Raw genomic sequence first — 22,957 nt, forward strand, 5'->3', positions numbered from 1 at the left:
ACCCACCCCCACCCCCACCCCGTACTTCTGGAGGTTGTTTGAAAACGTTTGGTAGCTATTCGGCATCATCACTATGATGGGGTCCCTATAAGCAATTACTGGGAGGGGCCAAAGACACCAAAGGCCCTGCACTGCCCGGCACAGTCACACACGAGGTCTTGCCTGGACCCAGTGGTCGGCAGCTTCTTGGTTCAAGTCCCCTGGCTGGGTAGCAGCAGGAGGGCTGGGTTCTAACATTCTCCTGACTTGGCCAGCAAGCCCATTCTCCCGCATCCATAGCTTCTTTCCTTCTCATTAGTATGGGGTGTCTCTGTGGCTCCTCTTTCCTGTGTGGCATGTAAAATTCTTAAAAACAGACCCCAGTGTCCTCCAGAATTTGGCTTCATTGTAACTTGCAGAAGCAAGCTGAATGAACCAGGGCATCCCAGGATCATTCAAATTAGTTACTGAATAATTGCTTTTGTACTTTTCCACGTAAGTATTGGTGTTCTGTTGGAAATTTTTTGCCATCTATTTTCCAATAACTGGATGGTCTGTGTCTTATTTCTTGAAATAAGCGAATACTTCCCTATGTTAGCCAAAAGTTGTTTTGTACTCATTATACATCTTTTATATTCTTGAATATTTTTCCTGATTTTTCAGAAGCTTGTTTGGGATTTCCCAGACACTGTAATCTGAACTGATTCATCTTTTTTCTCTCTCTCATTTTTTCCTTAGGGAAAAAAAAAAAAACCACTAATTTGTAATGCCTTTGATGATTAAAGTATTTAGGCAGACATTCAAATTACTTTTTCAAAAATTATTTTATTTATTTTTTAATTTTTATGCCCCCCTCCCCCCAAGATGGCTCCCTTGTCTGTCTGCTCGTTGACTGCTTGTCTTCCTCAGGGGACACCAGAAACTGAACCCGGGACCTCCCATGTGGGAGGCAGATGCCCAATTGCTTGAGTCATCACAGGGCCTTTGCACATATGTTTCCTTCTGCCTCTAAGATCTTCCCCTTCTTCATCACTGTTGCCCAGCACAGCACCTGGCACATCAGATCCACAAATAAGTGTCTATGGAAAGAATGGATGGATGCAGGTTTTGGAGGCAATTCTCAGGTTGGGGTTATCTTGTTTGGGTTGGGTTTGGTTCTGCAGAAACACTATCAAATGTATAAACCAGAGGGTACAGACTGGCAGCCAGGAGACATGCGTTTCTAGCCTGCAGACATGCATTCTTTGGCCATGGACCCTATCTTTTTGGCCCACCTCACCCCCTTCTCTCTTTATACAACCTGCCTGACCCCTGTAATTGTTCCATTTACAACTCCAAGCACAAACATGATGCCTACTGAACCTTTCGTTTAAATACCTGGTTTCAATTCAATGAAATTTAATTGACTTTGATGAAAATTCAGAAGGCAGCAGCCTATACTGCCCACCAATGCACATTTATTTTTTTTAAAGAATCACAAAACACTGGTCCTTGAAATCTCTATGTTTTCCAGAAAAAGACCCTGAGGTCTAAAGGGGGGAGTGACTCACCAAAAGCACCCAACTAGTGATTGGCAGAATTGTCACTTAAACCCCAGTCCCCTTGACTCCCTCTTTCTACTCCTCACCCCAAGAGTCAATCTGCTGTGGGTGGTGTTTATATATACTTAATGGCTTTGAAAGTATGTATTTCTAGTTATTAAGCATCACACTTTATCCAATTAATGTGTACAAAATCAAGCCTAGTTATATGAATGTTTTATCTAAATTGCTCCACAGCTTGATTTATAAGAGGAGATAAAACCTTCCTCTCTTACCTAATAAATGTTATGTTTCTATTTTCCATTAATATGACAGTTAAGAGAGCTCGTCTAAAGTGACTCTTCTGAATTAACATCACCTCAATAAGGGGACTGAGGCAAGTAGTTTGTGAGGATTTAATCTCTTCCTCCTCCTTGGGTGTTCATGGCATCAGCAGTTATAGGAAGCAGATGTCAATGATTAATGTGCCATTGAAGCCTTAATAGAGTCATTTGTTTATAGAGTTGGAATCTGAGAAAAGCGGGGGCTTGTTTACTCCTTGTCGAGGGGTTCCTCTGTGCTGGTCTGAGAGTCCTGCCTCCGAGCATTGCCTAATTTAACCCCTGTCCTTGCCCCAAGGAGTCACACTAAATTCGTCTGATGTGAGAGGGCTTTCTCCTCTAAAGAGGGCATCTACGAATCGTATCAGCTCTGGTTGCCCCCACTGGGATACTTGTAGGACTGATTTATTGGAGTTGTAAAGAGATTGAGTACTGACTGTTTCATGCTTTTCAGGAAAAAAATAAAAATAAATGGATAGATAGATGACAGAAAATTAGAGAGATAGAGAGATAGATGGTAGATAATATGTATGCATATACATACATACATTTATTGTATTACAGTTTATAAAGTATTTTCATACATGAATCTGTTTATTCAGCAGGCATTTAATGGCTTACCATATGCCAGGCATCAGGGCTGCTTGTTGAAAATACAGCCAGGTCTATATTCATTTTACTTCTTGATTCTTCCCAAAAGCCTAGAAGGCACAGTGATTAGTCCCATTTTACAGATAGGAGCCTGACACAGGAATATTTCAAATGATTACCTAAGGTCACAAAGAAGCAAGGAGCAGAGACTGGACTCCGGAGACTAAAACTGCAGATGCTTTGTCCCTTGCTCAACCCAGTACGACACAGCTGCTTCTCATGAGGAAGGAGTGTTCAGTTTCTACTCTGTTTCTCTGTGATTTGAGCTTGCCTAATTAAGGAACCAACTGTGAAGTGCAGCTAAGAAAAGCTTTCTCAGTTAAGCCATTGGTATACACCTACTGCAGAACACCTGTTAATAGACACAGCTCCAGGATATTTGACAAACCGTGGTTCTCTTCAGCTTAGTTATTTCTGAACTAGTGATGCCATAAACATTTAGAAATTACTGTAAAAGGATAAAACCTTAATTTCCCTGTGGCCCCTGAAATATCATTCATGTCCCACTGTGGGTGCCAGTTCCTGATTCGCAGCACCTTTCTCAGCCTCACTTGGACAGGTCCTCTAGAGGCCGCCTTCCTTCTTCACTCCCAGAGATCAGACCTGGGGCAAAAGACATCTCGGGCATCAGGCTAAGGCACTGGGATGTTTATTATTATTATATTATTACTATTATATTTTAAAACTGAGGTTATTTTAACCTGGAGAACAGTCAAAATAGCTTATTAACAGTTCCCACTGTGTAAGAGATATAAGAAGTACCCATAAAACAGTAGAGCCAACTGTTAAAGCCAAGTTCTTTCACAGAAGTGAGAAATAATTCCTTCAAAATGGGTATGTGTTAATTTTGTATAGCTATAACTTAAATATAGGTAGTCTTGGAAAGTTGTCATATGAATGCAAGGCTATGGACAGAAATCACAGAAGGGAGGATTTAGGAAAGATATAAAGAAGGAATGATAGTCATGTCTGTGAAGACAGTTGACAGAACAAATAAACAAATCTCATTCTTCTTTTTTCATGTTAGACCTAATTATTTGGGCATATCTGTCTGTAAACAAGAAGATAAATATTACAAGTCCTTCCAGATTCTCCAAGTTTGCATCCTTTTGATTTTTTCTAATAAGCAGATGACATTCCTAAAACCATAGCACACTATCATCATTGATCTATGCCAAGCCCCCCCTTTTTTTTTTTTATGTGTTTTATTTTATATCATTTCCCCTTCCTGGCTCATCCTATTTCCCACTCCTCTGCCACCATAGGCATGTACTGTGGTGCATTTGATCTATGTGCTCCAGTCCACCTCCCATGTATTTTTAGATGCATACATTTAAAAATACACAGTAGATTCCTCTTGTCTAATACAGTTGGGATTAGCACTTGATCATTTAACTGAAAAAGTTCTTTAAAACTGGAAATCATTTTTAAAAATCATGTCTACAGATCTTAAACATTTTACCTTATAACTTAAAACACAAATATGCCAACATTTGCCAATCTTTTGATGAAAGCCCAGGTCCTTTTAGAGTTCCACACTAGTTCCAGTTTTGATCTTTTTAAATTAGACTGAGAACTTTAAAAATGCTAACAAAGCAATGAATGTATAATCATTCCGTATGTAATAGTTTTCTCCAATATTTTCCAATTATTTCTCACAGACCTAGTTTGTCAGCATTTTAAAAAGCAGTTCATATCTATGAGTTTTTGCAAACACTTCAACTAGTTTTTTGTTTGTTGGTTTTTTTTTAAAGATTTATTTTTCTCCCCTTTCCCCCACCCTCCCCCCAGTTGTCTGCTCTCTATATCCATTCGCTGTGTGTTCTTCAGTGTCTGCTTGTATTCTTGTCAGCAGCACCAGGAATCTGTGTCTCTTTTTGTTGTGTCATCTTGCTGCGTCAGCTCTCCATGTGTGCAGCGCCACTCCTGGGCAGGCTACACTTTCTTTTCACATGGGGTGGCTCTCCTTACGGGGCACACTCCTGGCACATGGGGCTCCCCTGTGCAGGGCATGGCACTCCTTGAGTGCATCAGCACTGGGCGTGGGCCAGCTCACCACATGGGTCAGGAGGGCCTGGGTTTGAACCCTGGACTTCCCATGTGGTAGGCAGGTGCTCTATCAGTTGAGCCAAATCTGCTTCCCTCAACTAGTTTTTCATGTAGATGCATTAGCTCTCTTTTCACCCAAATTATATTTTTTGTATAATATTTAAACAATCAACAGAATTACAATGACAGTTATCACTTGCATAAATACTTTGGGGACTGTAACACTTTGATATTATTGATGAATTCCAAAAAGAAATATTGGATTTTTGTAAACTCGTCTTTTCCTCTGGGGGATTAGGTTATACTGCATTCAGAGGTTTACTTGATTAAGTAACCAGGTAAATCTCTTGTGCCAGTAGGGCGTTGAGTCCCCACCCCTTGGTGGATGAGGACTCACAGATAAAAGACATGGCAAAGGACAGAGTTGGGGGGGTTTTGATGTTGGAGTTTTGATGTTGGAGTTTGATGCTGAAGCCCTAAGCTGGAGTCCCAGGAAGAAAGCACATGGAGGAGAGAGAAGCCGGCCCCAGGAATGGAGGAACCCAAGAAGCCTAAACCCTCACAGGTGTCAGCAGCCATCTTGCTGTTGGCCATACCTTAACTGAAAATAATGTCTTCCAAAGGTCCTGTTTACACTGGGTTCACACCTACAGGGACACGGATTCAGAATAAGAACACTCACTGAATTATGAGTGCATAATTCAACCTACCACGAATGTCTCATTCTGTTCATTAATTTTTTCACACTGTTTTTCCCACTATCTTTCCATGGTGCTATATGTAAAACTGGCCCACTACTTCTGACTGCCGAGTAATGTTCTTTGTATGCCTACCCTCAGGAGTTTTTTTAACCCATTTCCCTATTTGATGGAGACCCACGGGCTCCCAAAACTCAATACCATAAACCACACAGCAGTGAACATCCTCAACCACGTCTGTCTATGAATCCGTGTGAGCATTTTTCTGCGAGAGCTCCCTAGAATGGATTGCAGGAGTGCAGAGCATGTGCTTGTATGAGTCCACTAAGAACTCTTCAAATTGGCAGTACTAGTTTTCACCCCTTCCAGAAATGCATGGGGAAATCCTTTTTGCTCATCTGTATCAACTCTTGACATTATCTAACTTTCCCTTTTTGTCAGTCTGGTGTTCCTATGTGTAATCTCGTTCTTTTTAGTAATTCTCTGATTAAGGGTTTCTTCTTATACTTGTTAACATTTGGTTTTCAACTTCTGTAAATACCTATTCAGATCATTTGCCCATTCGTCTGTTTTCTATCCTTTCCTTGCTGATTAGAGAGGAGATCCTTGGATAGTAACCTCTTGACAGTTTTAGGTATTGCAAATCATTTCTCAACAATCTGTCACCTTTCTTTTAACTTCATTTGGAGTGTCCCTCAAGAAACAGAAATGCACTGTGAAGATCTTCCTTTAAAACTCCTCGCCAGTCCTGATGTCTCGATGATAGTCTCCTACGTTTTGTTCTTGAATTTTATAATCTTATTTTTGTATTTAGGCCTTTAATCCTTTTTTAAGTTTATTTAGTGTATGATGGGTTTTTCTATATAGAGTCAGTACTTTCAACACCTAGATCATTGTAGTTTTTATTTTTCTTATAAATGATACCATACTTTCTGTTACTATTTTTTGTTTGTTATTTCTGGTGTAGAGAAATGCTATGGGTTTTTATATGCTGATCTTTTAGCCAAAAACCATGCTCATCTCCTTTTTGTTCAATAGTTTGTTGATTCTCTTGAAATTTTCTCAGTAGACAATCATATCATAATTTTTCTCCCAAAACGTAATTTATTTTATGTTGCCAAATATTATCAGTGATAATGAGCATCTTTGACTTGTTCCTGACTTTAAAATGAATACATCCAAACTGTATCTCATATATATACTTATAGGCTATAGACATTTTGTAGCCAGCCTGTAACAAATTAAGGAACTCCTCTTCCTTCTTTTGTAAGAGTTTTTTTTTCTTTTAATCATGGATAGGGGTTGAACTTTATCAAGTGTTATTTCTGTCCTTATTGAGATGCTCACATTCTTTTTTTCTGTTGTAGTCAATATGTGCTAAATTATATTGAAAGCTCTTTCCAATGTTCACCTATCCTAGATTCCTGGTATGAATCCTACTTGATTGCAATAAATTACTTTTAATATAATGTTTTAATATAATGTTGTTTTCCATTAGCTAATATTTAATTTAGGTTTTTTGCATATATGATTGTAAGAGGATCTAGCTTGTCTTCCCCTTACAAATCTTGTGGAACATACTTGTAAACCCCTCTTGGCCTAGGTTCTATTTCTGGGCAGAAGTTTCTGTGAGGAATAGAAGTAGGAAAATGATGCTTGCTTTAATTCAAAGGAACTAAATAGAATTATACCTCTATAATAAGTAGGACAAGGTGAGCCTTCATTAATACCATTTACATGCCCTGAACACACCAGTACAGTGGCTTTTATCCAGGGACAAGCTCTGCCAGAGATTTGATCATATGAAGAGAAGCAGTGCATAGATAGTTTGAGACAATTCAGTATATCTACAATTTCTGAAATCTAAACAATAGAAGGAATAGCCTGGCAAAGTTTTATTGGCAGTCAAAGCCATAATCAAATGAAGAGAGATACAAAAAATGAGTACTACAAAACACAGCTCAGAAATGTTAACTGCCTGTCTCTGCCATTCTCTATGGAACTTCACAAGTCACTCCATCATTCTGGGTCTCAGTTTCCTTATGTGAGCCCCGCCAGTCAGACATTTCTAATAACAGTAATCACAATTCTCGCTTAATGAGTGCTTACTTTGTGCCAGGCACTGCGTTTTAAGCCTGCTTTATCTCATTAATACCTGGCAGCTCATTGATATGCTTTGGCTCATTTAATCATTGCAACTCTTTGGGTGTTGTGCCATAATCACATTTTTGCATGTGAAGATACTGAGTCTCAAGGAGACTAAATAAACTAGGATTTGAACCCAGGGTGTTTGACTACAAGCTAATGAACTCTCGTCATCCATGCCCCAGGTTGGGATGTGTTTGAGGTGATAGGAGTGTAGGGGGAAATAGGCAGAAGTAGAGAAAAGGGGAGCATGAGCAACGAAGTCTGGGTTGCAGGATGTCAGGGGTGGGGAACATTAAGTAAAATTGGCCGAAGTTCAAAAGTACCGCAGACCTCACCTCTAAAGCCTATCAGCGTGCAGCCCCTGCCTAAGAAGCACCTCTGGGAGTAGCTGGACCTTGTTACAAAGGTGCATCCTGCTCTGGCTTTCCGCAGCCTCTTCCACCAGAAGTGGAAAAGATGCAGATGCTTTATAAAGGATCATGGGCAAAAGTTTGTTGTCTGGAGATGGCTGTTTCAGGGGGGAGAAAAAGCATCAGGGAACATCCTAACTCAGTGGTTCTTGATAAAGATGTGAAAACTATGTCCCTCAGAGGACAGAGCTCTCTAGGAGATGATTTGGGGCGTGTGCTTTGTTTGTGACAACAAATTTCAAATCCAGAATCCGAGAAGAAAAATGTGGTCAATTTTTGCATGGTGGAAGGGAAAAGAAGGAGCATTTGATGGCTGCCTTATATGTGACCAGCAAAACTATACCCCCTCATTTATTTTGCTTGTTTTCATAGAGTGACAATTGTACCATTTTCCTTCCAAAATACATTTTCCCTGGTTCCTAAAAGAATTTGTAGTGGATCATCTTGTTGCATTCTCATGACAGCTCTTAAATGCATCCCCATATTACAGATGAAAAACCTAAAGCATGGAGAGGTCAGTAACCGAAGGTCATTTGGACAAAAGAGGCATCAAATGGGTTCAAAACCTCACTTTTTCCACTATCGTCATGCCCCCAGACATATCACTCTCCACTTGCACATACTGCTGTACAACTCAAAAAAAAAAAAAAAAGCACCATGTCTTAAAATCCAATTTTTTGTTATCTTATAAAGAAAAAAATACTTCTTGCTCGGACTTTCCAAGTTGCTGTGATAGCTGGATCACATTTGGGGGCTTCAATGAAATTACAGGCACATGTTTTGTTTTGTTTTGTTTTTAACCATAACTGTATACCATGCCTTGAAATTCAGGGAATCATCAGTCACCAGGCAGACCAGTGATAATTGCCAAACCTTAGGGTGAGAATGTGGTGGTTGGTAAATATCAAACTGCGTTTTCTCTGCAGTCTCTGTGTGCTCTTACACATAAAGACAAACTTGTTAATGACTTTCTATAAATAAGTTCGAGCTTATAATTGTTGTTCCAGCAACAGCTGCTGAAATGTGATCTCCCCTCAAGTATGAAATACCCTCCCTTTTCTTTTTACCTTCTTGTGGAGAGAAAATGTTTGCATACCTGAATGCAAAGTGGGCCGGGGTCACAGTTTGACTGGAAAATGTATGCCATAAAAGATCTTTATTTCATCTCTCAAATTTAAATATTAGCAGAGGTCGGTAAATCGCAGGCCACTGGACAGATCCAGGCCGCCACCTGTTTGTGTAAATGAAGTTTTACTAGAACCCAGCTCTGTCGGTCCTCTTAGGTTTTGTCTAAGGCTACTTTCATCCACAGAAGCAGAGTAGCTGTGACAGAGACCATGCAGCCTACAAAGCCAAGAATATTTACTATCTGGCTCTTTACAGAAAAGGTCTGCTGACCTGAATTAGAGCCTCAGTCACTGGGGCCCCATTCTCTTTAAAAGCTATCACCTCACCCAGTTCCAGGAACTGGGTGCCTGTCTGAAGGGAACAAGATGAAATGATTCAGGTTGTGAATGAGTAATCCCTTCTTCAAGTTTCCTGGCGAGGACAGGCTCAAATGAGAATTCAGGAGAGGGGCCCTGCACACACCTGGCCCCTGTGCCTGCAGGAGCCAAAGGCTCTTTCATCTGTTTCCTGTCTAATCATTATAGGGTAACAATGATAACAATATGAATTATTGATGGTTTACTACATTCTAGGCCATGGGCTAAATGCCATATATTTTCTAACTCATAAAATCATCAGCACAGTCCTTGGATGTCGTTGGTACTATTATCCTTGTTTCTATATGAAGGGCTGGCCCAAGGGCCCCACTGATGGAGCCAAGCTTTGCCATTCGTGCAGCCCATTAGAGATGCCCTCCAGGACTACAGGCTGTTCCTTAACCAGCTCAGCCACGCATCTCATCTCGCAGCATCTCATCTCGCAGCATCTCATCTCGCATCTTGGTCTCCCTGTCCCTCAGGACATCACATTTATTCATATTATTTTCATTCTGCATGCTTCACTCTTTTGTTTAGCAATTATTTCTACCTTGTTACTGTTAATACGTGCCAGATACTGGGCTGGGGACCGGAGGATCACAGGACCAGTCAGAGAGTCCTTGCCCTGATAAAGCTTAAAGTCTAGTGAATGAGGCAGGAGTTAATCAATTACCCAGGAAATGTTGAAATTCAACAGTGATAGATGTTTCAAAGGGGGAAACTACATAGGGCCCCGTGGGAGGGGGTTATGGGACCTCCATCAAGAAGCCACCCTTGAGCTGAGAGCCAAAGGTGCTTATAAATAGGAGGCAGTTCAGGTGTAGAGGGACGGGAATGGGGTTATAGTGGATTGAATGGTGTCCCCTGCCCCAAAGATATGTCTAAGCCCTACACCCCAGTTCCTGTGTAAGGGACCTTATTTGGAAAGTGTTTGTAGATGTAATTAAAGGTCTCAAGCTGATATCATCCTGGATTTAGGGTAGGTCCTCAATCCAATGACAGTATCCTTAAAAGAAACAGAAAAGGAGAAGACACCCAGCACAGAGGAGATGACCATGTGAAGAGAGCAGAGATTAGATTTATGCTGCCACCAGTCAAAGAATGCCTGGGGCCGCCAGAAACTGGGAGAGGCAAGGAAGGATTCTCCCTCCAAACCCTTCCAAGGAAGTGCAGTCCTGCTGGCCTTGACTTCGGATTTCTGGCCTCCGGAACTGTGAGAGAATAAACTTCTGTTGTTTTAAGCCTCCCAGTTTGTGGTCATTTCCTACAGCAAACCTAGGAAACTAAGAGTTCCCAGCCATAGAAGCAGTGTGTGCCCAGGCTCTAGGTAGGAGGAGGTCCCTGTGGCCAGAGCACAAAGGACAAGGAGTCGTGGTCGGGAAATTCAGGCCCACGTGAGGCCTTGTGCTCCCATTTTGGGTGTTTATCTTAAAGGCCATGGGAAGCCACAGAGAAGGGGGTGGGAGTGGCATTTATCAATGCCGAGGGCTGTGTGTGGTCTTCCTTAACGAGTTCTCTTTCCTGAGTTCACTGGGGGGCTTCTGCTAGTGGAGCACCTCACTGCGAAAGGCCAGCGAAGGTGCACACCTCAGAGCCTGAGAACACACCAGTCGCACTCCCGAGTCGCGAGGGGTGAGCCAGCAGCGTCCGTCATGCACGGGCGAGTCACGGTGCTGCTGCAAAGTGAAAACTCCTTTTGAGACCTTTCTAACAGAGGCTCTTCCCAGCCTACCCCATGACAAGGAAGGCTTTGGAAGTTTGCAGGCTGCCGGCCTGTTCATTTAGCAAAGATGAGTACTGCTCTATTAGCTTGAAAACTGAAGCACTCCTCACCAAAGGCAAAAGTTCTTCAGAATCCTAACTATAATTATGGGACATGGAAAAAGCCCAGAAGAGGCCAGGATTCTAAATGTAATTCTCCATCGACCTGAACATGGAATCCAGGCACTCGTGGTCTGGCCCTGCCTATTTGTCTGATTTCTTGTATCACTCTCCCTCATGCAGTATTTGCTCAATAAATATTTGTTGCATCAGTGGATGTATGAATGACCATATGAGCGGGGCAGGTCACACCTCCTCTCTGATCCTCAGTTTCTCCATTTCTAAAATAAATGGGCTGGCCTCAGGTCTCTAAGGTCCATTCCAATGCTAAGACTCTATGAAAGATGCAGAATTGGGCTTGATTCAGCAAATATTTGCTGACACCACCTCAGAGCCAGGTTCCATAACAGGCACCAGGGATATGGTGATGGATATCCCTGCCCTTGAGATGTTTATCCAAAAGTAGGCACAGATACAAAAGAGAATAGTTTCGAAATAACCCAGTGCATGAGTGTGACCTCTACAGTCACAGGAACTGGGCTCCAACCCAGCTCTACCACTTCTTAGAGCAAATCATCCCTCAGAGGCTTAGTGTCCCCATGACTCAGATGGAAATGATGGTACTAACTCATGGAATTCTGTGAGAATTAAATAAGATGGTGTTATAGTTGGCACTGAATCTGGCACAAAGACGTGCTCTACAACTCTTGGCAACTTTGATGGTGGTGATGATTACATCAACGAGAGTCAGCATGAGTGTCACCGGACCAGCTGCCTGTGGCTGGCCTCTGCTCTGCTCACCCAGTTCCCATGCTGATCAGTTATAAAATATTTTGAACGTGCCTTCTGGATGAGATGCACACAGAGCACCATGAGAGCAGAGAAGAGCTGCACTTGGTCAAGTCAGTGGTTCACAGAAGGTGTCCTGGAGAAGATGAGGCTAGAGCTGAGCTGACTCCACTCTGCCCTCCTATGGCAGCCAGAAGGTTCTTTCCAAAATGTATGTCTGCTCAATTAATTTCTTCCTTAAGACCAGTGACTTCCAGTTGCACTTGGAATAAAGTCAAAATTCCTCACCATGGTCTACAAAGCCCTGCATGGGCTGGTCCCATCCTGAGCCACCTTCACCCTCCCCTGACTGTCCTCCAGCTGACTGTACCTCAGGCTCTTTGCACTGGCTGTGCTCTCTACCAGCAGTGTTTCTCCTCCAGCCTTCTCCTGCCCAGCTCCTCTTCAACCTCAGAACCCAGCTCCATTGTCATTGCTCCAGAGAGGCCTTCACCAACTATACTACCTGAGGCTGTTCCCATTGTCCCCATTCACTTCACCATTGCCATTCACTTTCTAAGCCAAAGTCACATTGGTTTCCAGCAAAGCACTTACCACTGTCTGAAATTATCTACAGGAGAGCAAGGACTTTATCAGTCTTGTTCCCACTGCACTCATCATATCACTGGCCCTCAAAGATATTTTGAATGAATTGTTCTGGGATGGAAACCACAAGATTCCAACTAGTATCATATAATCACGACAAAGATTAGATACAGAGACTATGTGGCACTGTGTCTGAGCATTATGAAAAGACTAACATTTTGATTCCTTCCTCTAAGAGAGCCATTTCTTAGGCTTTTCCTTCCAGAAGGTTTCTAAACAAGGATGCCTATCTAAATTAGTAAAAAATCAAGATTATAAAATAATTTCCAGTGATCCAGGTTTTGCTCTTTCAAACGGCAATTCCAACTAGACTAGAGGAGGCCCTTGGGGTGTCTCTTTGATAAATAGCTAAACTTGGTGTTTAATTAGTATATTATCATTAGCCCCCAAAGAGCTCTAGCAAGCAGTTTCGACCTTGTCCCTGCAATCTCAGTAGCTGAATGCACCTGCCCAGAATGGCAAGCAATCGTTTATTGATCACCTATTTTGTGCCAGATGCCGACTACCCTGAGTAAGTCTCAGGTTTGGGGCTCATTTAAACTATAGCTTAGCTCTGGAGAGCAGATGTAGCTCAAGTGGTTGAGTGCCTGCTTCCCATGTACAACATCCTGGGTTCAATCCCCGGTACCTCCTCAAAAAAAAAAAATTCTGTAGAATTTCGCATCTAAATTGTTACCTCTAAATTCCAAGAAGTAATCAACAGGCATAATTTTCAGAATCCACCTTCCAACCAGACACTCTCTCTGGCAGGATGCGTTTGGCACATTGCCACCCCTCAAACCCAAATTAATGGCAGGCCAAGCAGCAATCGCACCCCGAGGCCCACCCACACTGACTGGGAGGTGGGTGTGGGCACCACTGTGCCTGCTTAGGGGAGAACAAAGGCAACAGCTATGGAAACCTTAACTGGGGGAGAGCGGGAGGGAAGCAGCGGCCTTTTCACAGCAAAGTCCTGCTGCTGCCACATGAAAGGGCCAAGGCCCCAGGACATCTTCTGCTCTTCCCTTTGAGGTCCTAGTTGGGTTCTGATGGTGGGAAAAAGAAGCCTGGCCACTGCAAGCTACCTCTAGGACTCTTCTGTACCCTGGGGGATCTCTTGGTGCACACCCTCCCCCAACCCACACACCACGCCCGCCAACAACATTCTATAAACTGTCTTCCTTCAGATCACAGCTCTGCCTTAACAGCCACCACCTGGATTACACCCTCCCCACCTCCGATCTCCCCTGCTCCAATCTGCCCTCTTTCCATCCATGCTGATTATTTCATTCATTCCCTGCCCAAAACCTTTCCATGGCTCACCACCTGGGTTTCTAGGCCACCTGTGATCTAGACTCTTCCCAACACACATGAAGCATGTATCCCTTAACCCAGCTAAAATGAACTGGAGAAGGGATGAACGCCCAAATAAAATAGGCCTCCGCGAGCAAGGAAGGGGGATGATGGCTGTTGTAGCCAGGCAACAGTATCTGCTAAACCAGCCCTTCTCAAACTTCAGTGTACATTCAAGTAGCCGGGAATCTGGTTAAAATGCAGATCTTGCCTCAGGAAGTCTGGGTTGGAGTCAAAAATTCTGTGTTTCTAACAAGCTCCCAGATGCTTGTTAGTCCAGCTGCTGCTGGTCCAGGAACCACAACTTGAGTAACAAAGCACTATGTCATCTTACTGATGATTAGGAGACAAGAGCAGGGGGGGGCAATAGTGTTCAAAATAGCTTCATTTTAATAATATACTGAACTCTATGAAATCACCATTTTTGCAGATCAGAAGGTCCATTTCACATGGTTCAACCTAATATAACAGGCAGTCCATCAACCATCTCCTCACAGAAACCAAAGTTCATGATTGTTAGAAAGAAATCTCCTTCTGGAAGAAAATAAGGCTCACCCAATTGTGGAGAAGAAAAGAATTTCTTTTCAATCTTGCAAGAAGGGGCACACAACCAGAAAACATGGCTGGTGCCCCAAACAAAGAAAAATGACACAATTTATACCCCTAAGCCTAGCATGTAAGCCCTCCCTCTGTTTCTCCATAGATTGGAGACTTCAGAAGTTACAGCCTATCCAAGAAGATCTAACTTTCCCCCTCAAAAGTTTGTGATTAACGGCTTCCCCCATCACATTCCAAGCATTTTAGTCTTTACCTGCTCCCCTTTGTCAAATAAGGAATGGAATTTAGTGCTGAATTGGTATTGACTTAGCTCTTTCTTGGGCATCTTTTTTACTGCCTATAGGACTGGCTTAAGCTGGTTTCCTTTGTTGCTGTTTAACCCGGGAGTGGGAGACTGAGGCAGTAGGCGGCCAGGTTACATTAATCAATATTTTCTTCATTTATGTGAGAACTAAACTAATCTTTGTTTCTTACAATGATAACAGAATCCTAGTCAACTTACTCTGGAAAAAGAGGAGGCAAGATTCAGGCCAAAAATCTAGATGTTTTAACTCGCACATAAAGCACAGTATAGCCTCATCCCTATACCCACCAGCCCCTCTCTCACAGCTCCCAGTCCCAGAGAGAACCCCACCCTACGGGGCAGGAGATTCTTCCTGCCTTTTTCCGGCTTGCAAGGTGGAGAAATGATCACGCCAGCAGATCACCTTCCATTTCCCTGCTCTAGTCCACAGCAGCTAGAATTCCACAGCATGCCTTGATACCCTGGCACATCCCCAGGAGGTTTTGTAGGTCACCTGGATCAGGTGGGAAGATAATACCAGATGGCAGAGGTGTATTTTGATTCTCATGAAAAGCTGCCTTCACAGTGAAGGAGGTGTGGAAAGTCCGCCACCGCTCCTGGTTCCCCGACACGGCCGCACTTGGCGAGGGGTTTGGGGGAAGCAGTCGATGAGCACAGCCTGATAACCTGCCTGGCGTGAGTCCCGCACAGGCAGGTGCAGTCACCAGCCCCTGCCTGTGGTTGCCCTTCTGGTGGCAGAGTAGCTGCCGTATCACCATCTGCCTCCATTGGCAAAATAATGAGAAGTGAAAAAGCAATAAGCAAACAGGGTATTTCAAGAGCAGCAAAAACGTGTGCTCTCTCCATGAGACCCTCCACTGACTCCCGATGCTCAGGATGATCTCGGATTCAGTTACCTCTATCTGAGTGGGCTTTAGTGGGATATTGATGCTCATTGATTACATCACACTGGTTCTCAACTCCACCTGCCTTCTAGAGGAGAGCTTTTAACAGATACCAGTGCCCAGTTCCTACCCCAAACCAAATAAATCAGAGTGGGGGCGGGGGAGAGGGGGGGACAGGCAAAGGTGGATTTTAAAAGCATCCCAGGTGATCTGGATCCACAATGAGGGCTGCAAATCACTATGAGCCAAACAAGATGGGTTTTCAAAGATCCAGGAAAAGCACCTCATTCGCAACGTTCTTTCTCAGCTTCTAAAATACTGTTTTCATCTCCTTTTTTGAATGCATTAAAGGATATTGGTAATAATGAATACGCTCCCCCACAAATCCCTTTTACATCCATTACCTTGTTAAGAGTCTCACGTCAGCCTGTGGAAAATGCTAACACCACTGCAGAAAGCTATATGCCATGTTTGCATTTGCTGTGACATTGTTTATGAGACCAAAAAAAAAAAAATGGAAACAACCTAAAAGTCAGTGAGAGGATGGTTAAATATGTTTTGGGGTTTCGTGCAATGGAGTGCACTACAGCTTTCAGGAAGACTTTGGTATATCTATGTGCATTGACTAAGAAAGACACAAACGGTTTAGATGATCCCATTTCTATAGTTTTTTAAACCCAGTATGTGCATATGTGTGTGTATGATTTATAAGCACAAAATATTGTCTAGAAGGATATACACCAAACTGTTAATAGTCGTATCTCTTAGGTGGGGATTGGACAGAGGTGGTGGGAGATCATTGCTTTATTTTTGTTTCTATGTTCTTTGTAATGAAAATTATACTTTTGTACTTTAAAAAGAAATTCTATTTTAAAACCACAGTCATGAGGAAAATTCCCAGAAGAGATCTTCAGAGCCACTTTTTCAGAGGATGCAGTCGAGGCTTACTGAGGTGGAGTCACTTGGTCACGTAGCTAAAAATTGGTGGGACATTGAAGTGAACATATATGTGTGTTATGTTTCACTAGAGAAAAAGGTGAGGCCAGGGGGTGATGCAGCTCCCGGGAAGCCAGGCCCAGGACTCTTCGCTACCGCATAGGGCCTGCCCTACAGGAGCCAGCCGGGCAGACTGGTCCCCACTGAAGTCCTGCGCCCGCCGCAGGTCAGGAAACTGAACCGAGTTCCCTCTCCATCAGGACCGCGGCGCCTTCCAGGCTGGCTCGGGACCCAACAACCCCTGCTTGCCCAAGGCTGCGAGGAAGACGGACTCCGTGCCAGTGGCAATTGTCGGTGCAGCCTCAGGGCAGTTCCATTCCTGACAAGGGAAATCTGCTTTGCACACACATTCGGGAAAACGTTCTGGGACAAAGCCAGAGCCAGCTGGGCACTGGGCTTATTCAGAGCATGCTTGTTACCAGAACACATTTGCAAATATGCAAGGGTGTCTGTGTGTATGCATTTTACACAGAGCCATACGCGCACATATATAACTCTCCTTCTGAAATCCATTCAATTAAAAAATGGCAGCATTGTTCACAGTGTACTTTACAGTTCCCTCTAAGGAGGGCAGCTATGCAGGGCCTCCCACCCGGAATGCTGGCTTGTTCTTATTCCTGTTTTTCCCTCCTGCCAGGTGCAGCTCATCCACTATAACCATGAGTTATATACAAATGTCACAGAAGCTGCAAAGAGTCCAAATGGATTGGTGGTAGTTTCTATATTTATAAAAGTAAGTCTCTTGCATTCCTTCATTCTCCTCCTCTTGCCATCACCACCCCTATCAAAATATCAGTATATGGTCTCTGTTGGATCTTAGAAATATTACAAGGTGTGTCCCTTGATATACATGCCCAAGAAAAGCTGCAGAATGGTCCTTTCTATACCCGTGGAGATTTGTGGAAACTGAGGTCCCCTTTAATGAGATGCAGAAACTGTGATCTCCATTCAAATCATCGGGGCCCAAGGACACTTCTGGGCCAGGTAGGCTTCCTATCCCCTTTAAAATGCAGTTGAAGCATAAGGACGTAACAGAAGGGGGCTCGCTGGTGCCCTGAAGGATTCATGGCCCATCCATCCTCTGCCCTCTTGAGACAAGAGATACAAGAGAAATGGAAGGAGCCTTTCCCTTCCAGGCACTGCACTAAACAGCTGCCTCCGGCTCCCCCACAATTGCTCTGAGTCTTTTCTTCGTCTCATGCCACTCTCCCTGATAAGCATCCTGGGTAAAATCAAGCCAAGATCACCAACACTGACTTCATGGCATTCCAGAGAAGCTGTATATCTCCCCAGCAGTCCACAATAACAAAATAAAATGCCCAGCCCATCAAATTCTAATTCGTTAAGAAATAATTACCTTTTACATTTTGGAAAATGTAAAGTAAAGCAGGAATGCTAATTTTTTTTTTTAATGGTCTTTCCATTTGGAAAAGAAAAAGAGAACAACAATGTGTGGCAGTTCCAAAAGTTGACACCCACTGCACAAGCCTCTTGGGAAGTTGTGGCCAGACCATTAGAGGAAATGCCCCAACCAGAACTTGGAATCTGAGGGAGCTGATCAATGGAAGCCCAGCATTCACCCCCAGGGAGCTTTAACCAAGCTCTCATAATGACATCATTATTCAGAAGAATGGGTACCCGGGCACCCCAGAGCATTTCTCCCTCTCCCTTCCCCAAAGCCTCACCCTTTGCAATCGATCCTTCACCCTACCTGGTCAAGCTTCCCCAATTCCACACCTCCTCTTAACTTCCTCTCCCTTAACTGGCTCGGCCTTTTTGTGGTCTAAACAAGCTGACCCCCAACCCCAAACTTCTGTGGTTTTTCATTAGTAAAGAGAGAAAGGGGCATGTTTTTTGGCTGTCGTGCCTTAACACCTGATGTGGCATCCCAAAAGAAACTGGCCCTGGCACAAATCCCACCCAGTGCCTGCTCTAAATCTCTTGGCATCATCACAAACCGTATAGTAATCAACAGTAGATCCCTGAATACTAGGCACTATGATACGTGCTTTACACCCATGTTATCATTTAATGCTAATAATCAGCCTTTGAGGTGGGCATTTATGTCCTCGCCCTAGAGATGAGGGAGACAGTTCAGTGAATCTTTGGCTTTCCACCCAAGTTCACATCGCCCCTAATCACCCAGCCAGACATGGATTCCTTATCTTACCCCACTTTAATACTCATGACCTTATTCATACTCTGTGCCTCAGAGCTGGGAGAAAGTAATTCAGAGAAAAAAAGAAAAAACTACATCCAAAAATACCACCCACCCCCAGTGTTACCCACAGACTCAGGGCAAATTCCAGCTCCCATTACAGCATTAACCAACCGGCAAGTCCAAACCTGGCCTGAGTTCACCCTCACATAAGGGGTACACTGTGCCTGGCACCTTCCAGTGCTGGATTGTTCTTCTTTCTGTTCCCCCTAGTGTGGCAAAGCCGGCAGGTATGGCTCAGAATTCCGTCGCGTGTGTGCAGGGGCTCACCTCCCGCTGCACTTTCCCAGTAGCCCTTCCACGCGTCACTCCCACAGACCTGGCCCCACTCCCGGCCTCTTCAGTCTCAGTGCCTGAGTTTGTGTCTCTTTGCTCAAAGCGCCTGAGGCAGTGAAGGTCATCCTGGAAGTGCAGGTGCCTCACAGCTGGCAGGGTGATGGATAGGCTGGAAGCCAGCCTCCTAGGTTTCTCACAGATGCCGTATCTCTCACAAGCTTTTGCAGAAACACTCGCTCCACTCCCCTCCCATCCCTGTGGGTTGCCCCAGACCCCTGAGGTCAGGGAAAGGAGATCTGGCGTCCTCGGGATGCTCCCTCCCGTTCTTTTCCTGAGGAAGCCTGAAGCTTCTGGCAAGATCTCAAAATGAGCCACAGCATTTCTATCTTTGTCCGATGTACTCAACTCCCAGCTGTTTCACAGTAAGTTATCCAAGCTGTGACTTGTCATCTACCAAACCAAAACACCAGCTGAGCGTGGGACCCAGCCAGCCCTCTGCCAGGCACTGGCCCCCAAAAATGAAACCAGCAGGCCTCTTGTGCCATCCTCCCTCCGGATCTTTCTGCCTCCCCTTCCTGCTCCCTACGGGGTGGGCAGGCAAGGTCAAGAGCAGCTAAGCCCAAGAGCGGCCTCCCTGGTCAAAAGCTGGGCCACAGAAGCCTTGGGAGTTGCTGGCTAAAAGGAGAGAGAGGTTTGTCTGTGGGTTTTATTTATCTCTGTCCCCCTTACTAGTCCCCCACCCTTTCCATGGCCACAGGGAACTGAGATTTGGCTGTAATTGCTGCTCAATCACACACCATTAACTTCCCACTTAAGCTCACTTATTCCAAGTACATATTTTATCCTCTCACCCACGCAGCCAACACACTAAAGCCCACAAATCATCTGCGTGCACTTTGGAAATGTTTTCAATTATCTTTAATCAGCTCCAAAGGGTTCAGTCCCAACTTTAGCCCTGCCCAGACTCACCAGGTACCAGGATGCTAAGGCACCCCCAGTTAAGACACGTGGCAGATTCCCTACCCTTTGCAAACAGTGGTCAGTGTTTGTTTGTTTGTTTGTTTTATTGGCTTTCCTGTTTTCATGGGGATATATCAGAAAAAAGCTATCTTTTGAATGGCTGAAGAGAATGTCAAAGTCGAGGTTGAATTTATCACTGGAGCTTCTGCAGAACAGCAGTGTTTGATTTGGGACTTTTCTCCATCGAGCGGACTTTCACCTCTGTTGAGCAGTACCACTCTCCAGGCACCCCTTGGCATGATTCTCACCAAAACACACCCAGGAAACTGTGTGCTAGAAAGAAAGACAGATGGAGGGAAAATAAACAGTCTGTCTGCCTCCAAACTAAAATTACCTGTTGCTTATCTAATAATAATAATCATCTGCTGCAATTTTTCCAACCCTCAGAATAAATCAAATTTAAAATGTTGATGTGTCACAACATCCGATTACCAGCTGAGGCATAAATTACAGCGCAAAGCAAGGTAGGAAAGAAATGACTAGGATGAACAATGGTACCTCGGAAAAGACTGAGTTAAAAGTGGGTTGTTAGGCACAGTTAGGCAGGGAAACATCACAATCTCCAAAGGAAAGGGTGGTTCCCACACTTAAGCCCTTTGAAGGAGGACTCTGGAGATATGAAGACATGGACATAGGATGGGAACTGATCCCTTAATATCTAGCACAATGTTTGGCCCACAATAGGCACTCAGTAAATATTTGTTGAATGGATGCATGGTTGGATGCATGGATAAAAGATTGATTGACTGAATGACATGGCTTGTGATACAGTCACTTCATATATTGATATAACAATATATGAGCAGTGATAAAGCAAGGTTCTGTATTACTTCTTAGAGCTATCTTTTCATCTCCTGTTGCCTTTGTTCTGGATACTCTATCTCCCCCATGCTCTACTTAGATTAATATCCCCGTCTAACATGTCACTTCCTATCCCCTGCTTCAAACCCGTCCATGGTCCTCCATCCCTACAGAATAGAGTCTGTGTTCTAACACAGATTCAAAGTCTGGCATGAACTAGCCCCTTCCTACATCTCTAGCCTCATCCCCCATCCTTCCCTCACACCCTCAGCTCTACACAGAAATATCTGTAGTTCCCTAAGCTACTCCTCTACACCCATGTGTGTGCAAATCCTCTTTATGGAATGTTTTCCCTTGCGCTTCCCCCTTCTCCACACTTTATCACCAAAACACCTTAACTCCCACCCCTCCTTCAAGGCTCAGCTTGTGCCTTAACTCCTCAGACTGCCCAGGTGAGTGGTGCTTCTCCAGTATCATCACACCAGTGACTCTGTCATAGCACTCTCTACATGAGATTATAACAATTTAACTACTTATCTGTCTTCCTTCTCCTAATTGGAGTTTCCATGAGAGTAGTGTCTGCATTTTCATCTCTGCATTTCCAGCCATCATAGTGTTAGGCACGTGGCAGGTACTTGATAAATATGAAAGAATAAGTAAATGCAAAGATGAAATGTTAATTAACTGGGACAGTACCTCACAGTCATTAATATTTTTTTTTCTCCCCTAGGTTTCTGATTCATCAAATCCATTTCTTAATCGAATGCTCAACAGAGATACTATCACAAGAATAACGTATAAAAGTAAGTTTGGTTCAATTTCCTGTACAGCAACTATTCTCTAAAGGTTAGTCCTGCCTGTAGGCAGGAAGCCAGAACTGATCATCTCTGAGAGCCCCTTTCAGCTTCATGAGCCTTTAATTCTATAGAAAGTCATGCTGGAGAGTCAGGACTGGCCAAGAAGCAGCTCATTTCAGACAGAAGTCCCCAGGGTGTCTTCATCATCCATGCCTGTCGAAGGCAATAATGATTATGATGATGGTGGTCATTGTTATCCCTTGGATTGGCAATGAGCTGGGGGACACTGCTAGTGACAAACTCTACCAGGTCAGCTGGCCCACGTTTGGAGTTTTTCCAATTTTGTGCTTGAAAAACCATCCATCAGGTACTTTGGATCCATCCTCAGCACTTCCAGAGGCCCTTAGCCAGACCAAGTCCTCCTGTCTGTGTCTCTGGATCTCCCTTCCAAAGAAAACAGGGTGACATTTTTCTTCATTCCCATGGGTGGTCCAGTAATCCAGAGGACTTGGTCCAGTGTCCTTAGGTTTCCAGAGATTTTTTTTTTGTTTTCGTTATAATTCCCAGGCTTTCTGAAGCAGAAAAGAGAGAACAGTGCAAAGTTAAAGGATAAGAGGGAAAAGGGTACAGCTGTCATCCACAGTGATCTCAGAGGCTGCAGGATTTGGGAGAAGTTATGAGAACTATCACAGGCTAAGAGATGAAAGAAGTCAGTACAGGAGAACATATGTACTCAATTGAGTGAGCAGGGAACTGGGATTCAAGTCCTGACATTGTCCTTAGGCAAGGAGCCTCCTCACTTTGAGCCTCTGTTTCCTCTCCTGTAAAGTGAAGTTGAACTTCAAGGTTTGTAAGGTCCTTCTAGGTCTAGGATTCTGAACCAAGCAATTGGTAAATAATGATTTTAGCAGAAGTGAAAAAGCAGCTTGCAAACATTTTTACACCCCAATGTGCCCTCAATATGTCCATCACCAGGTAAGGGGTTCAGCTGTATCTGCTGCCTCCACCTGCCATAGTGATGTGGAAAGACAGAGTGAATATTTACAGGTCTCCCTTTGGACCACCGGAAGTAGAGTATGAAGAATCCTTCCCTCATGCATGCATTCATTCATTCATTCAACAAACATTTCCTGAGCACCTTCCCCATGACTGGCACCGAATGAGACCCCTGGAATGCAAAAATGTGGCAGATATCAGCCCTACCCATGAGGTGCATATGGCCAAGTCAACCCCTTT

The 22,957-nt window shown here is 43.9% G+C and overlaps 1 protein-coding gene across 1 annotated transcript in view; it reads left to right on the forward strand.

Moving 5' to 3' along the window:
• The window catches only part of CA10 (carbonic anhydrase 10), a 509,505-nt gene that overhangs the window by 468,336 nt on the left and 18,212 nt on the right, over positions 1 to 22,957 (forward strand). Inside the window, exons 6-7 of the mRNA XM_023585208.2 lie at positions 17,247 to 17,342; positions 21,655 to 21,727. Of these exons, the coding sequence (XP_023440976.1) occupies positions 17,247 to 17,342; positions 21,655 to 21,727 (169 nt within the window). The remainder of the gene's footprint in view (positions 1 to 17,246; positions 17,343 to 21,654; positions 21,728 to 22,957) is intronic.

The sequence above is a fragment of the Dasypus novemcinctus genome, chromosome 21, assembly GCF_030445035.2.
Source record: "Dasypus novemcinctus isolate mDasNov1 chromosome 21, mDasNov1.1.hap2, whole genome shotgun sequence".
Lineage (NCBI taxonomy): Eukaryota > Metazoa > Chordata > Mammalia > Cingulata > Dasypodidae > Dasypus > Dasypus novemcinctus.